At 60.0% G+C, this 16,484-nt stretch overlaps 2 protein-coding genes and 1 non-coding gene across 5 annotated transcripts; all 3 read right to left on the reverse strand.

The window, feature by feature from the left end:
- Positions 1-213: 213 nt before the first annotated feature.
- Positions 214-2,542, reverse strand: C6H12orf57 (chromosome 6 C12orf57 homolog). 2 transcript variants are annotated; one of them, XM_062195441.1, is made up of 3 exons: positions 2,275-2,542; positions 1,328-1,504; positions 214-440 (listed from the first exon to the last, which is right to left on the reverse strand). In XM_062195441.1, the coding sequence occupies exons 1-3, from the start codon at positions 2,285-2,287 to the stop codon at positions 289-291; spliced, it is 342 nt and encodes a 113-aa protein (XP_062051425.1). In that variant the 5' UTR covers positions 2,288-2,542; the 3' UTR covers positions 214-288. The 2 variants fall into 2 exon arrangements, with proteins under 2 accessions (XP_062051425.1, XP_062051424.1); XM_062195440.1 differs by lacking the exon at positions 2,275-2,542 and adding an exon at positions 1,759-2,268.
- Positions 2,055-2,116, reverse strand: LOC133762643 (U7 small nuclear RNA). The gene has a single exon (XR_009866314.1). It is a non-coding gene; the product is annotated as a U7 small nuclear RNA (small nuclear RNA).
- A 655-nt stretch (positions 2,543-3,197) lies between the features above and the next one.
- On the reverse strand, positions 3,198-15,176 carry ATN1 (atrophin 1). 2 transcript variants are annotated; one of them, XM_062194689.1, is made up of 10 exons: positions 15,061-15,176; positions 9,339-9,532; positions 9,076-9,213; positions 8,836-8,949; positions 6,163-8,150; positions 5,795-6,017; positions 4,755-5,451; positions 3,916-4,059; positions 3,467-3,647; positions 3,198-3,356 (listed from the first exon to the last, which is right to left on the reverse strand). In XM_062194689.1, the coding sequence occupies exons 2-10, from the start codon at positions 9,363-9,365 to the stop codon at positions 3,323-3,325; spliced, it is 3,546 nt and encodes a 1,181-aa protein (XP_062050673.1). In that variant the 5' UTR covers positions 9,366-9,532; positions 15,061-15,176; the 3' UTR covers positions 3,198-3,322. The 2 variants fall into 2 exon arrangements, with proteins under 2 accessions (XP_062050673.1, XP_062050672.1); XM_062194688.1 differs by having other exon boundaries at positions 6,163-8,153; positions 15,061-15,175.
- Positions 15,177-16,484: the final 1,308 nt, after the last annotated feature.

Here is a 16,484-nt window from a genome sequence, read left to right on the forward strand (position 1 = left end):
CCAGGGTGTTGAGGGACTTTTCCAGCCTCTCACCTTGCCCTGGGGTGGGGGAGGGTGGAGAGCCTTGGGCCCTCACTGCAGCAGGTTAGGTACAGGCAGCAGGTGTGGGAAGCTCTGGGTAGGGGGTCGGGGCAGCCTGGACAGGTGGAAAGGCAGAGGGCATCTGGGGCATGGGGTGAACACTGTCAGGACCACAAGAGACTGAGACCAAGGCCAAGTCACAGGTGCATTTATTATCTTCCGGAACACTCTTCCCTCTCCCAGCGGAGCCCAGGGCAGGCCCGACTCTCAGGAGGCAGCCACGCTGCTGCCGGAAGCCGGTCCATGGGGCGGCAGCGTCATGGGCGGCAGGAACAGAGCTTTCAGCTTGCCGGACAGGCTGGCAATCTCGGGATCCTGCGCTTCGTAGGACTTGACCAAGCGGGCAAACTTAAGGACACCTGCAAGAGGGAGTGGACAGTCAGCCCACAGGCCCCAGACTGCAGAATGGGGGGGTGGCTTGAGCTTGTGCTACTGGCTGCTCCCCCTCCAGCCAGGTAGTGTCTGCAAAACAGGGCGCAGGCAGGCCTCAATCCGGCATGGTTTATTTCTGGGTTTAAAGATTTATTTATTTGACAGAGAGAGGGGGCAGGGACAGCTCTTCCCCCAAACAGCCACAGTAGCAGAGGCTGACCCAGGCAGAAGCCAGGAGCCCAGAGCTCCATCCAAATGTTCCCTGTGGGTAGCAGGGGCCCAAGTACTCGGACCATCCATTGTCTGCTGCTTCCTAGGCGCAGTAGCAGGAAGCTGGATCAGAAACAGTGTCCCAAGCAGCTGGCTTAACCTGCTGTGCCACAAGGCTGGCCCTTCCTGCCTGGTTTAGATCAACCACTTCCTGGCTTACCATGGACACAACTGGATGGGATGCAGTGAATGACCACAGCCAAAGCAGTGTCACCCGAACCACTTTACGGTGTAGATGCCAGGTCTGCATCAGGGCCCAAGAGCGCTAGGAGGCAGCAGGGCCGAATCAAGACACAGCCAGTGCTCTCACCAGGGCCATCTGATCGCTGAACCCCACAGAGGTGTCACACCTAAAAGCTGGTGGAACGCGGGTCACGTCCAGATCCCTTGGGATCCCCAGCTCTTTACTACCGGAGTCGGTTCCCTCATCACAAAATGAAAGAATGGCGTACCTACAAAAGGCACGTAGGATGAGGGCAGATCTGGGCTCTGAGTGCCCACAGTTAGCCAGACGGCGGCTGCCAAGTGGTGAGAAAGAGGAGGACGACGGCCGACCCGGCGCCCCCTCCCTGGCTTGCCCCTCGCCGGCCTGCCGCACACCCACCTTCCCCGTCGCAGCTGAAACCATAGGCTTTGATAACCTCCTGCTGAATCTGCGTGGCCACAGGCAGCACGAACTGCAGCATCTTGCCCATGTCGTTGCACGCGTTGTCGCGGGCCTCGTCCATGCGCACGGCGTTCTCCGGAGCCGAGAACGCCTGGATCACCTCGGCCAAGACCACTGCGCACCCCAGGCAACGCCGGGGAGAGGGTCCGGGCAGGGCGCCGCAGCGCGCAGGCGACAGGACAGACAGTTAGCGGAGAGAGCCGTGGCTAACTGGATCAACTCGTCCCCCCCGAGTCCGGGGCTCCAGCGGGCGCTAGGAACACCGAGCGCCGGTACCGGGCGTCCCCCGCCCCCGCTGCCCAGAGGACGGAGCCCCGTCCCCTCCCCCGCCAGCGGGCAGCCCACGCGGGACCTGGGATGCTCCTCACCCTTGGCCTGCTCGGCGCTCAGGGGCGCGGGCTGAGCCGAGGCGGACGCCATGGGGCCACAGCACCCGTGGGCGCAGCGCAACGACAGACAAGCTGGGAACAGCGAGTCAGCTCCCAGCAGGGATCCGGCGTCGGCGCGGGAAGAAGGGAAGCAGAATCAGCCGTAGCCGGAAGCCTGCGGGCGTAGTCCTTAACCTGGACTGACCAGCAAACGCTCAAACTAGACCCGGAGGTCTGAGACCCTCTCCCCCCGCCCAACACCAGAAACGTCTGCTATTGAAAAACAAAGTGAATGTGGGGGCTTTCCGGTGCAAACCGGAAAACCTGCTAGACAAATTCGAAAAGAGCTGTAACACTGTCGGGAGGACGGGCCCGAAGCGATCACCGGCCACGCACGAACTCCACAGTTAGTGAGGGTGAGCTCAGAATGGGGTTTCGTTCCTTCGTCTCGCTCCTGGGTGAGCAACGACGTACACTACTTTTCAGCAGAAACGAAGAGTATTCTTAAGAACTTACTGAAATCATTCATCTTTAGAGTTTACGAACGGTTGATACGACCCTATGCAAATGAGCTCCATGTTGATTGGCCGAGAAAGCGGCCAGTCACAGCCTCTTCCTTAAGAACGAAGACACTGATTGGCAGCAACAAAAGTCTGGCGCAGGAGCCCCAAAATGGCTTTCCTCGGCGGTGGCTGATGCAGATTAAAGTCTCCCGCTCCTCCCGCTCCTCCCGCTCCTCGTCGTGGGGTAGTCGAGGCTGCCAGTCACCGACGGCCCTGGCCGGCCGAGCCACGCCCACCGCACCCCAGCTCGGACGTCCACAGCCGGGATGGTGGCACCGGGGGCCCAAGGCCCGCGGCCCAGACCGACCGCGTCTGGTGGGCCTGCCAGAGGCCCGCCCGTGGCCTTCTCCGCCTCGGTGGCTGGGGCAGGAATGGCCCCCGCCGGGCCCCCGCCCGGTCCTTTAGGTCTCTCCCTTCCCGCCTCCCAGCCGGTCTCTGACGCCTCTTCCCGGAGGCGGAGACCCACCCCAGCCGCCTAGGCCCGCAAAAAACCAGTCACAGCCAACTTCCTGGGGAGTTGTGAGGATGTTTTTGTTTGGTTGGTTTTGGTTGGGATGTTTTTTAAAGAGCATCATATAGATATTTATATATATAAATTATTAATGTGGGGGGCACGGGGCGTACATCGCAGAGGGGCGCGCACACAGGGACTGGGGAGGGGCGGGGGCGGCACACGATGCTACGCAAAACAGCCACATCTAACAGATGAGATCATCACACCAACGGGTCGGGAAGGGGCACGGGGGAGGAGGAAAGCCGGGGGACGAGGAAGAGGGGCCTGGCCCAGACACCGTGCGCTTTGTCCCCACCCTGGCCACCTCCCCACCTGGGCCACCATGTGGGCCTTGGTCTTTGTCCCTCCCCCCCCCTCCCTCCCTCCCTCTGCCCAGCTGCAGAGGCCCTGCAAGTGAGCAGCACCCTCTCCTGGGCTCCGGTGACAGGCCAGGAAGGGGACCTCCAGGGTGAGACATGGGAGCCACGGGTGCTCTCGATGGCAGCTTCTACAGCGGCTTGTCGCTCTCCTTCTTCAGGTGACTGGAGAAAGGGTGGCACACAGCAGAGAAGTGAGACACAGAGCAACCTTGACACGAGGCCAGGGAGGAGAGGTTCCCAGCCCACCCCAGGCTGGCTGTGCCCCCGTGTACCTGTAGTAGTCCTCCTGGGCTGGCAGGGGCACGCTGTGCAGCGGGTGGTGGGCGTGCAGCCACTGCTGCTGTTCCAGCGCCAAGCGCTGCAGCTCGGCAGACTGCGCGTGCATGGCCTGCAGCTGGTGAGCTGCAGACATGGGGGCGGAGAGGGAGGCTGGCAGGTCCCGGTAAGGGGCAGCTGGAAGCAGGAAGGGCAGCGGCACGTGACTGGTGGATACCAAGTTCCAGCCCAGGTACTTGTATGGGACACAGACTAGAAAGTTAGCTAGTACAGCCCATCTTGCCTGTTGCCAATAGTGGAGTGGAATTGGGATTCAGGCCTCTTAGCCTGGCGTTAACACGTGTGCCCCCCTCGGGCAGGGTCTCAGCTCTCTTCCCATTCCCAGTTCCCCCAGCCCACTGCCCGCCCCTTTCTGCTCTGCTCCCACCACAGCCTCCATCCTTACCAAAGAGCTGGTGACGAAGAACCTCGTTCTCGTGCAGAGGGTGAGGAAGAAGGGGGTTAGGGAGGGTCCCGGCTGGGTAGGGGATCCGGGTAAGGTGAGACCCTGATGCCAGGGGGTCAATGAGAGGGTGCACCGAGGCAGAGGCTGGAGGGCAGAGAAGAGGAAGGTGTCACTGGGAGGCAGGCAGGCTTAGGGAAAACCATGCATTGGGTGAAGGGATCCAAGCCTGGGAAAAGAGATGCGCACGGAAACACAAGGAGACCCCCAGGGGGACAGAGGCCGTCACGTGGAAGAGCAGGAGCCCAGGGGGATGGACATGTGGATGATGGGACAGATTGCAGCTGGCAGAGGGATCTGAAAAGACGGAAGTCAGCGGTAGACTGCATTGAGGAGACGCTAGACCGTGCAGGGAGAGTACACAGGGGAGCCTGGGAGGAAGGGGGCTGGAGGACTGGGACAGTGAATGGATCTGGCCAGGGCTGCCTGGGACACCCAGACCCAAAGCTGCAGATCTAGAGATGGGGGAGGAAGGTGGGAGGGGGTGTCAGGGACCAAGCTGAATCCAGAACAAGGAAATGGATGTGTGAGGGGCCTGGGCAAAGGAGTGGGACCCAAAGGCAGTGCGCCTTCAAATGGTTCCAGCCTGGGCCTCTTAGCAGGGGCAGGAGGCCAGAACACCGAGAGAGCTGGGGGGTGGGGAACACAGGCTCTGTGGCTGGCTGGGGGCCTGGAACAGGGCTGTGCATGTGTCAAGGGAGCAAAGGTCAGGGCGGCGATCTCAGAAGAGAAGCACAAGAACTTAAGAGTACCCGGGGTAGGCAAGGAAGGAGAAGTCTCACCTGCGTGAATGGCATCCTGCTGGTGCAGGTGCAGGTGCGAGTGGATGTGGGAGTGCTGGTGGTGATGGGGGGTCACATTGAGCATCTGCAGCCGGGCCAGCGGGTCATTGCCCAGGGCCGCCACCCTCTCGGCATGCTGCCTCTCTGCTGCCAGCCGTTCCGCGTAGGACATGTCAGGCCGCAGGGCTGGCCCGGCTGCCAGCGCGAGGCGCTCTCGCTCCAGGGGCCCCAGGCTCGGATGGAAGGGGAAAGGGTGCAGGCCAGGTGGGCCGGGCTGCAGGGCCAGACCCCCGTGTCGAGGGAAGGGATCCAGGCCTGGCCCAGGGACCCCATGGAGGGGTTCCAGCTCGCTGGGCTTCACCTCGAAGCCGGGCTTGAGTCGGTCGCGGAGGTCTCGTTCCCGGGCTTCCCGCTCCCTCTCCCGAGCAGCTGGGTCACTGCTGTACAGGGCCGGGACGTTGTAACCCAGGAGCCCTGGGTCCACTGCCCCGAGGGGCACATAGAATGGATGGTTACGATTGCCGGGAGACATGACGTGAGGCCGAGCGTATTCACTGAGTGTGCGCAGGGCTGGAGTATCGGGCCCCAGGTACGGGGGCACTGTGGCCACAGCACTGCCTGGCTCAAATGGAGGTCGATGCGGCACTGGGCCCAGGGATGGGCACTCCACTGGAGCGCGGCCCTCCTGGGCCAATTTCTGTGGGGCACAGGGAGAAATGGAGTCAAAGGGCAATTACGCAAAAGGGTGCTTGTCCTAAGATGTCCATCCGTCTCACCAGGTTTTTGCCAAAGTGCCTCGCCCCACCGAAACTACCCACCAGGAATCTTTCCGCCCCCCTCCCCACAACCCACAGGCAGTCTGCCCTGCGCAAGCCTCCCTCCAACCCAGGAATTCCAGAATCCTTTCGCGATCCACTTCCTGGACTGCAGTGGCTCCTCCTCTCCGACAGGTGGCAGTACCTCCCCCAACCTCCCAGACCCGCTGCGCAGAGACCAGGAGGGGGGAACGGGGCGGGCGGCGCACCTCGTGACGCACTCACCACGCTGCGCTCGAGCTCGCGCTCCTTCTCGCGCTCGCGCTCTTTCTCACGCTCCCGCTCCCGCTCCCGCTCCTTTTCTTCGCGCGCGCGCTGCTCGGCCTCGCGCCGCACCTTCTCCACCAGGTCGGCCCGCTTCTTGGCCAGCTTGGAGCCCTCCAGCGGCACGAAGTATAAGTCGCTGCGCGCGCACGAGTTGAAGCCGCGGTCCAGGTGTTTGTTGAACCTGCCAGGCGCGGAGGCAGGGCGCGCTGAGCCCGCTGCTGCCCTCAAGGGCCGTTTTCGGTGTCCTACAGAGCACCGCGAGACCGCCAGGCCCCTGCCACGTCTCCCTGCTCTGTCCCCCATCCCAACCCCACCTGCCCGCTCACCTGGCAGACTGACTGGCATGGCTGGGCATGTCTACCACCTTGGGAGGGGGCGAGGGGCTGCGGGCCGGGGGCGCCGGGCTCTCGGGGGACTCGTACTCCTCCGCCGGCTCCTGTTTGATTTGCGCGGCGTTCAGGGGGGGCCCTGAGTTAGGGGCCGCAGGTGGCGGCGGCAGAGATGACAGGTTTGAGGGCCCCGCAGGTGGCAGGGGCCCGGGCCCCACCGTAGGCGAGCCTGGCTTGAAGGTCCCTGGGCCGGCAGGCGGTGAGGCGCCTCGGTAGCCCGGAGGGGTCCCTGTTCGGAAGGAGGGCGGCGACCCCGGCTTGTATCCGGGCGGGGTGGCCGTCTTGTAGGCCCCTGGGGACGGGGCTCTCTTTCCATATGGTGGCGGCCCGGGCGGGGAGGCCGTTTTGTAACCTGCTGGCGAGGAGGCCACGGTGGCAATCACCGTGGAAAGGGTAGCAGAGGAGGTGACCGGGGGCCCCGGTGGGAAGGGGTAGGGCGCGCCCTGGGGCCCCTGTGAAGGGGATGGATGTGAACAGGGGTAGGAACCTTGAGAAGAGGAAGAAGAGGAGTTGGAAGAGGAAGAGGCTGGGGGGCCGTTGGGGCCTGCTTGGCTGTAGGACACCTGGTTGTGAGGTGGGGGCAGGTGTGCCGGCCCTGGGGGATAGGGCCTCAGAGAACCCAGAGAGGGAGACATGGTGTAAGGGTGGGCGTGGTGGGAGCTGCTGCTCTCCAGAGGATGGGGGTATGCGCCCGGGGGAGGCGGCCCAGAGCTGCCGTGGTGATGTTGTTGCTGTTGCTGTTGTTGCTGTTGCTGCTGCTGTTGCTGGTGGTGATGGTGATGGGCTGGGGCTGGTGGGTGGGCAGTGGACTGGCCCCCAGAGGAAGGAGCGAAGGGGCCAGGATGGGCATTGCTGTTGGCTAAAAGGCGGCCATATGGGGGAGGGGGAGGAGGTCCCTGGCTCCACACAGCCTGGGACGGGAGAGAAGGCTGAGTGTACTTGGGTGGCTGATTGGAAACAGAGAGGCTTGTGGGAGGAGGGAAGGAGTGGGGATAACTGGGCAGTGCCTGGGAGGCTGGGTACTGGGAGGCAGAGTTAGAACTGGAGGAGACTGCCACAGAGCTGCTGGAAGAAGATGAGTAAGAGTACCTCATTGGGGGGGCTGGGGCAGAGGAGGAGGACGGAGGGGGCAGAGGGTGAGGCGAGGGAGCCAGGGCCGGGCCCTTCTCTGGGCCAGGAGGAAGTCCACCCATATTCTGGCCCATGGCGTGGGGGGAGGGCAGATGCCCAGGTAGCGGCTGGGCCCCCAGGCCAGGAGGAGAAGCTGATGCATTGTTGAGAGGCCGCAGGGCAGGTGGGGGAGGCAGGTTTGGTGTCACGTGGGGGAAAGTGGCGGGTGGTGGAGCAGCGGGTAGATTCCCGCTACCCAAGGGAGTGGTAGGTGGTTTTGTTGGGGGAGCACCACTGGCCCCAGAGCTTGATATTGAAATGGGGGTAGTGGGTGGAGGGTGCTGCTTTCCCCCACCAGGGGCTCCCACTGAAGAGGCAGTCCCTCCACCTTTGGGACCCATTGGAGGTCCGGACAAAACCCCTCCACCAGCACCCCCAGAGTAGAGCTGTGGGTGAGGGGGAGGAGCCCCAGGAGGAGCCTGGAACATTCGAGATGTGGGGGGCTCCATGGGAGCATGGTATCCAGTGGGTGTCACAGGATGGGGTTCAAAGCCAGGCTCTGGCTGCCGGGGGGTGCTGTCTGGTGGTGCAGGGGAAGGAGGAAAGAGTGGAGGCGGGTGGTAGGGGCGTGCTGGCCCCTGGGACAGGCCAGAAGACGAGTCGGAGTCATTCTCCACACTGCCAGGGCTGTAGATGCTGGGGGACGTGCTTCGGTTGTCCTGGTCGATGTCCCTAGGGTCACTGCTGCCGTCGTCATTGAGGCTCCGCCCATCCAGGCTGTCCAGATCCGAGGGAGACTGTGGCCGCGGGAGCTCCTGCTGCAGGGAAAGCCATTTTTGCCTCTTTTTTCAGTTCCTGTCTCCCAACAGCGGGGCCTCTCACAGCACATGACACACCGACTTGTGAAGAGTGTTCCTGGTCAAAGGAGAATCCTCACTCTCCCGGCATCCTCAGGTGCCCCTAACAGGCCATCTGTTTCCCTCCTTGTACAACCCGACTCCCTCTTCCAGTGTCTACCCAAGCACCCTCCCCACCCATGACTGACTCGGAATCCCTGTCCTACACCATCTCACCCCCACCTTCCTCTCCTGTCATCATCCATCCCCAGACCCTTGGTGCTTCTTACGTGACCACTTCTGTGTTTCCCTCGGCTTACGTGTTCCCCTCACTCGGAGGCTACAGTCCCCCAGAGGCCCTGCCTGCTCCTCTAGCAGTCAAAGCTGTCTGACAGCTCACAGGACCACGCTAGTAGGCGCTGCTTATTTCCCAGGAGACATGAAGGTAGGAACGGTGAGCTAAAGAAACTTGAGGAAAAGAATGGTCACAAAACAGGGGCCAGTGGAACGGGTTAAGCCGCCACCTGCAACACCAGCACCCGTGGAAGCTCTCTTGTCTCTCTGTAATCCTGTCTTTCAAATAAATAAATCTTTAAAAAAAAAAAAAAAGAAGAAGAAGAAGAAAGGTCAGAAAGCAGGCCAGGCGGTCAGAAGGGTCTCCCACCTCAGTTTTGGTCTTTTTCGGTGCATTGGTCTCCTCACTTTCACTCTCTGAGATCTCTTCACTCCGGCCCTGCTTGTTGACCTTTGGGGTGGAGGCTTCCTCTACTCGGGCCTTCTGTGAGAGGAAAAGAGAAAACTCCATCTTCCGCCTCCCAAGCCTCCACTGGGCCCGCTCTGCCAGACAGGAAGTCCCCCACAACACCCACCCCCGCACGCTGCGGGAGGACCTGAGCACGGATACCTTGGCTGTCTGCCTGGACTTCTCGGCTTTGCCGTCACTGCTGGACGTGCTGACCCCTCCAGGGGAGGCCCGGCCCCTCGATCTCAGCTCTTCCCGGGGCCCAGGGGCCTCTTTCTTCCTTCCACTCCTCATCGACATCTGAGAAGAAGGAAGCAGGTATCACTTCTTTCCATCACGCCTCATTGTAGGATGCACATTATTTCTGTTCTTCCTCCTGGCTTCCCTGCCCTGATCTCATGCCTCTCGTCTCAGCTGGTACTCACTGAGTCTTTATTCTGTCGCGTCTTCATTCTTCAGGCTGTGGAGACCCCATTCTCCTCTGCCTGAGCAGCTGAATACAGAAACTTCTCTGCTGCACCCTAAGTTCCCCACACCTGTGGCCTGGGGAGCAGGAAGCAGGATCTTCAAGTTTCCAGTGTAGGCAGCTGGAACTTGCAGGGTCTGTCTGCAGTGAAACCTGTGAGAAAAGACCATCAGTGTGCAAACCGAAGAGTCAGATGGTGATGTGACTGTGCCCGTTGGAGGGCTCAGTGGCTCAGCCCTAAGCCTTTGGAACAGGAAGTGCAGATGGAAGGCAGTGCTGGCTTGTCCTGTGGGCAACCTCAGCTACCTACAAGTCAGGGAAATCTGCTGACGATAGAATCTCGGATCTCTAGGAAAGGCAGACTATTCAGAGGTACCTGTGAGCCCCAATCCACGACTGTTCTACAGTTCTCAATCCCGAAAGAATTCTCATGGACGCATGAATTCCAGAGCCTTACAAAAGAGCATTAAAAAAGGAACATCTCCTGTTGGAGGGCCACTTCAAGTCCCAACTGCTCTGCTTCTGATCCAGCGTCCTGCGAATGCCCTTGTGAGGCAGCACGTGACGGCTTAAGTATTGGGTCCCTGCCACCCACATGGGAGATCCATGGTTCTGGGCTTCAGCCTGGCCCACCTTCAGCTGTTGCAGGCATCTGGGGAGTGAACCAGCAAATGGAAGATCTCTTGTCCCTGTCTCTGTGTCACTCTGCCTTTAAAAAAATCTAATTAAAACATGAAGTTTGAATTTACCGAGTACCTTCTTTATGTCAGGTCCTTTACATACCTAATTTCACTTGATATTTACAGCCAGGCCTGAAAGGTGAGCCTAATCACTGTCATCACAGGTGTGCAGGACTGGGGCTCAGAGACTGTGACATGCCCAACCTCACAGAGTGAAGACAAGTGACAGTGACGCGCACAGCTCTGCCTGCAGAGCCCGCACCCCTCCTCCTCTGCTTTGCTCTGCTCCACTCCCTTCCCAAGTCAGGAGGAGGATTCTCAGGAGGCCTGGATCAGCCCCAGAGATGGGGAAAGAATCTGTTTCTCACAACCGGAGAAGAATGTGCCATTGTACAATACAAAGGGGCATACCCCTAGGAGTCTAAAACCAAAGCTAGGTATCGCCAAACTTCAGAGCTTCATCTTGGAGAGCCTCAAGAAGATGCGTTCTCCAGCACACTCAGCTCTGCTGCCACAGGTTCCACATCTGCATCTTTCTAAAAATTCAGAAGTTCCAAACACGCTGCACACCCTGCACTGAATCCCCATGAGGGAGGCCGTGTGCCCCAGCCGCAGCCCCACCGTGTCACAGTCCTCCGCCTTGCCAGCACTCAGCGCTGTCAGCCTCCTGCTGTGCTGTGCGGTTAGGCCTACCGCGGTTGTGTCTGTAGAGAACAGATACACACTTCTTGTCACTGTCCTCTAAATAACAGAGTACTACAACTGTTTACATAGCACTTACACTGTATTAGGTGTTAGGTGACTTAAAGTACATGGGAGGATGTGCCATCAGGTAAGGAACTTGAGCACCTGTGAATTTCGGTGTCTGGGGGCTGGGAGGGGGGTCCTGCAGATAATCCCCCATGGATACCAATGACTGCAGGTGAGTACCCTAAGGCTAGGGGAAAGTGAGGGCTTTCACATTAAGAACCAAAGGCTCAAAATGTTAGGGAGCAGGCATGCAGACTCAGGTTTTTAAGGCCTACACAGGGACAAACACCTCTCCGTGGCATAGCCATCCATATCTATCAATAGCAAGATAGGCATCTTTTATTTTTAAAGGTTTATTTATTTGAAAGGTAGTATAAGAGAGACAGAAAGTGATCTTCCAACTGCTGGTTCACTTCCCAAACACCTGCAACAGCCAGGGCTGGGTCCAGCCAAAGTCAGGAGCCCAGAACTCCATCTGGGTCTCCCACGTGGGTGGCAAGAACCCAGCTTCTTGGGCCATCATTTGCTGCCTCCCAGGAGTATTGGCAGGAATCTGGCATGGGAAGTGCAGAGCAGCGGGGACTCTGCATCCCAAGCAGCTCGACTCACTGCACCCGCCGAAACAGCTCCCCCAGTGGGCCAGCACTGTAACTGCAAACACCCATATGGGCATCAGTTTGAGACTGCTGCTCCACTTCTCACCCAGCTCCCTGCTAGCCGCCTGGGAAAGCAGCAGAAGATGCCCAGGTTCTTGGTCCCCTGCCGCCCACATGGAAGACCAGGATAGAATTCCTGGCTCCTGGCATCTGCCTGGCCCAGCCCCAACTCTTGCAGCCATTTGGGGAATGAACCAGCAGGTTAAAGATCTCTCTCTCTCACTCCCTCTCTAATTCTGCCTTTCAAATAAATAAATATTAAAAAAAAAAAAAAAACTGAGACAAGTTAATTTTATATAATTCTATATTCAGCTATTTTCATTTGTACTTATTTGTATTTCTTACTAAGGGTCACATCTGTCCATAATATTGGCTGTAAGATCTTCTGAGAGCCAAATGTTATTTTCACAGTGTTTTCTTCCTTTTTATATCCTCCACTGATGATCATGTATATGTGGTGGTTCTTTTCTTGATATTGGCCTTTAAATCCCTACTTTCAGTAAATTAAAAAAAAAATAGGTACTTATTTTCATTTTATTTAAAAGGCAGAGAGTCACAGACAGATACAGATCTAACATATACTGGTTCACTCCCCAAATGCCTGCAACAGTCAGGGCTGGGCCAGGCCAAAGCCAGGGGTCAGGAACTCAGTCTGGGTCTCCCACGTGGGTTGCAAGGACCCAGATACTTTAGCCATCACCTCCTGCCTCCGAGAGTACACATTAGCAAGAAGCTGGCTCAGAAGTAGAGGAGCATGGACTGGATTCAGGCACTGATATGGGATGCAGGCGTCCCAAGCAGTCTTAAGCACTGCACCAAATGTCTGCCCCTCCAGTAAGTTTTTCTTCTTGAATTAAGTGCCGCCAGCCTCAGTGAGAACAGACTAAAGCTTACCCATCCCAGGAGGCCTCCATAGTCTGTATTCTATAGCAAGTTTTCCTCAAGGAATCCAGAGCAATGACTTCTCACTCACCTCTAGGGGACTGTTCTGCTGAGGCAGGCAGTGAGGAGCAAGTGTAACCTGTCCAGGATAAGGCGCTGCTGTGTGTCCTCACAAAGTAGTCAGGACAGATCGCCACAGCTTCTAACTTCCCACTGATGCCGTCTACCCAGTAGACTAGTCATTTTCTGTTATTAACTGGCATTTGCCAATTTTTTGAGTTTGTGGTGTAGATTGCTTTTAAAATACCATCAACCCAAAAAAAAAAAAAAAAAAAGACAAAGAAGACGAAGAAGAAGAAACCGGGAAAGCAGTTAACAAAGGCACAACAAAGAAGACTGACTGGTGTCTCTTTGCCAGCCCTCCTACCGAGGAGGGGGCAGGGTGCCCATCTCCTCCCCATCACAGAACCTGTTCACCAAGTCAGTTAAGGGCTAGGGCATCCAAAAGGGCAGGGAAAGACAGCAGTGCACCTGAAATACAGAGGAATCATTTTTTAATCAGCTGAAATCTGATAAAAATTTGTAATGAGTAGCTTTGAAGGCAAGAGTCATTAAAGAGTAGGTTAATCTTGGGTATGAGGAGTGGCAGGCAGGGGAAGGAAGGGGTCAGGGGTGGATGGGGAGGTGTGTTTCTGACCGTGGCTCCAAGCAGCTGAGCTACATACATGTCCCCTGACCCCCACAGCAGCCACTGTAGCTGGTGTTTATTGAGCGCCTACTGTGTATCTGGCAGCTAGGCAGTGCATTCACCTCCATTCCCCTTACTACACAAGGAAAATGACAGACCAGATGGAGGCGGTGAAAAGGTGAGAAACGGGAAGAGAGTCCCTAAGGACAGCAGAGAAATTAAGGGAGAACTATGGACATCAGAAGGAATACAACTGAGGCGCAGAGCTCTCTGGAAAGGGGTGAATTTCAGGACCATGGGTCCAGCCCCCATCATCATTCCGGAACTGCCAGACTAACAAACCAGTCCAAAGTGACTCCAAGATAACAACGCAGCCCAGACAGCGGGTAATAGCACCCTGGCTGCACCTTCTTAGGTCCAGGCCTATCAGAGGGGCCTCAGGGGTCATGCCTTCCACAATTCCTTCTCAAAGTGAAAAGAGACTCGCCCAAGGTCACAGAGGCACACCGGGACGAGGTCCAGGTCTCCTGGTCCTCTCTCCTGAGCCTCATACCTGGAGGCCCAGCCATTCCTACAAGGTGAAAGGAGAAGGTCAAAGGTTAGTTGAGGGAAGGGGTCACTGTGGGGCCTGTGTGGGAAGGAGGAAGGGAGACTCCGGAGTTTGCATCTAAGAAAATGGAAGAATATCAGAGCAAAGATGCCAAAACACACAAAGGGAGGCAGAGGCCAGAAGGAATTGCCAAAAGATGGTCTAACAGCAACAGGAGCATGTTCGCCCTCCCACCATGCCCAGGCCGAGCAACCGGGAGAAGCCCCTGTGACCTGTGACCGGCGAGTCACATGTCTGCACGTCCCAGCAGGCCGGGGGACCCAAGGCAGTGCAGCGGTGGATGCACCCCCACCCACCAGCACCACCAGAAACATCCCCCAGAGCCCAGCCGGGAGTTCTAAGGACACAGCCACAGGCCCAAATCCCTCACCTACTGGACACCCCACCAGATGGCTGTCATGGCAACAAAATGCCTAGCCATGCCCCATGAGGAGACCTCCCCAGGGGTCCATCCGGCAGCCACTACCACCCCCAACCCCCAGGTGTCAAAGCAACTTCTACCCTCCTCCGGTACCCTGGTACCCTCGGGGAAGGGAGCTTAAGGGTCCCAGCCAAGCAGAAGTCAGAGCAGGCACAGGGGAGATTTTTTTGGCTGGAGAGCAAGGCTGGAGGAGCAGGAAGGCTCTGGGATTTGAGGGCAGAGGTCACAACTTGTTTGAAGCGCCTATTAATTCTCTCCTCTCCTCCATTCCCCAGAAACCCTTTCTTCCAGCTCTGCCTTCTCACCAGTTTCAGGAGGACCCACCCTCCTGGGCCCCAGTGCCCCTCTCCAAGAAGTAGCTCTGTGTCTGGGATCGGGAAAAACAGGGTCAGAGGTGATCTGGAGTGGGCCGAAGAAAACCCAGTCACAAAGGCACGGCCTTCCCACTCCCATCCTGGCAAGCCTCGGGCTCTGCTTCTCAAAGATGGACCTCTTCCGCCCCGGTTCCCCAGGTTCGAGTCCCCTGCCTCCTCAGCTACAATCCCCCCTCCTACCACACCCCTTTCCCTCGGGCTCAGGAACCCGGGTTCCGGAGCTCCCGCGCCCCACCTCGCTGCCATCCCTCCGATCCGTTCTGCCTTCGCCCCGAACCCCACTCGCAGCATCCCTGGGCCTCCCTCCGCCCAGCCTCCACCGCGGGGTCCCTCCTCTCTCGGTGCCCTGGCCCCGGCTGCCCTCTGGCCCCGTCAGACCTCCTCCTGGGACCCTCCCTCCTCCCCCGCCCTCCCGACCCTCGGGGTGCTGGGCCCCCCATCCCTCCTCGGGCCCCCGGCCGCAGGCCAGGCAGGGCCCGCAGCGGGGGGACGGGATTGGGAAAATAACAAATGGAGGCGGCGGCGGCGGCGGGAGGGGGAACTGGGAGGGGTGGGGGCGGGGAGCCGCGGGCCCGGGCCGGGGCGGTTTCGGGCCCGGACCGGGCGGCGGCAGCGCTTACCTGGTCGTAGCTCGGGACGGCTGGCTGGCTCCGAGCGGGATTCCAGGCTCCGCCGCCTCCGGGGGGCGGCGGCGGCCGCTTCCCCCGCCCCCCTCTCCTCTTCCTGGCTTCAGTCGCCGCCGCGACGGCGGCGGCGGCGGCCCCGACCCCCTCGGAGGGCGGCCCCCATCCCCCTCTCCGCCCCCACCTGGCTCCGATCGCCCGCCGGCCCCGGGAGCAGACCGCGATCCCCGCTCTCGCGCTGCCCCCCCACGGCCCGCCGCCTCCCCGGCCGCCCGGAACGCCCCGGGCCGCGCCGCCCGCCCCCGCCGCTCGCGCCCGCGCCCGCGCCCGGCCGGCCCTCCGCGCCGCTCCGAGCCGCCGCCGCCCGCGCCGCCGCGCGCAGCCCGCACTCGCGCGGCCCGCGGCCCCCGCCCTTCTCGGCGGCCGCTCCCCGGCCCCTTCCCGGCCCCTCCCCGAGGCCCGCGATGCCCCCTCAATGGGTCCCGGCCCGGCGCGGGGCTGCGGGCGGGCTGGGCGGTGCGTCCGGCGACTCGCGCAGGAAAGCGGACGGCGGAGGGAGGGAGCTTGGGAGGGGGGATGGGAGAAGGGAGGAAGAGGGAGAAGGAGGGAGCGCGGAGGAACGGAGGAGAGAGGGGCCAGCAGGGAGACGCGAGGGAGGGAGCGCCAGGCAGGCTGCGGCGGCGGCGGCGGCGGGGGGCGGGGAGGCGCCGCGCGCCTGGCCCAGGCCGAGCCCCAGGCCGAGGGGCCCGGGGCGCGCGCACCAGGGGGGAGCCCGCGGGCCTGGCGCGGGGGAGGGCTGGGCAGGAGCGACTGTGGGCGCGAGGGCGGGCGTCGGGAAGGCTGGAGAAGTTTGGGGGCGACAGAGGTGAAGTGGGAGGAGTTGTGGGATGGGGAGTGAGACTGCGAAGAGGGGGCTGTGTGGGGTCAATGAGGTGTGGTCGGGAGAGGCGAAAGCAGCGTGGGGCGAGGTCTGCGGGTTGTCATCGGAGAACGGGGTGCGGATGTGGGGTCATAAGGCGGGAGAGATTTGAAAAGATGAAGACAGAGAGGAGGGTGGGGGTTTTGGAAGAATGGAATTTGGGGAGGGGTGATTGGTGCTGGGAAAGGAGTGAGAACATAAGATTGGGGGGGGGGGGGTGATGGAGAGAGGCCCGTGCAGAGGAGAAAGCGCTAAGAACCCTAGGAAGGGAGGAAGGTGTGACCCGAGGGGTAGTCCAAGGGGGACTGCACTTGGGCGGGTGAGGGCTTCCGGTGGAGCTGACGATGGTTACCTTTTGCAGATAGAATGGGGGAGAGGGGGTTCAAGAAGATTGGAAGAAATGGGAGGTTTAGGAAAGGCCTTTGGTGGCAGCATGGAGGGCCGGTGGCTGCTGGGGGGCAGTGAGGGGCTGGGCCTTTCTGTGTAGTGGCGGCTCTCTGTG

This window comes from Lepus europaeus, chromosome 6, assembly GCF_033115175.1.
Source record: "Lepus europaeus isolate LE1 chromosome 6, mLepTim1.pri, whole genome shotgun sequence".
Lineage (NCBI taxonomy): Eukaryota > Metazoa > Chordata > Mammalia > Lagomorpha > Leporidae > Lepus > Lepus europaeus.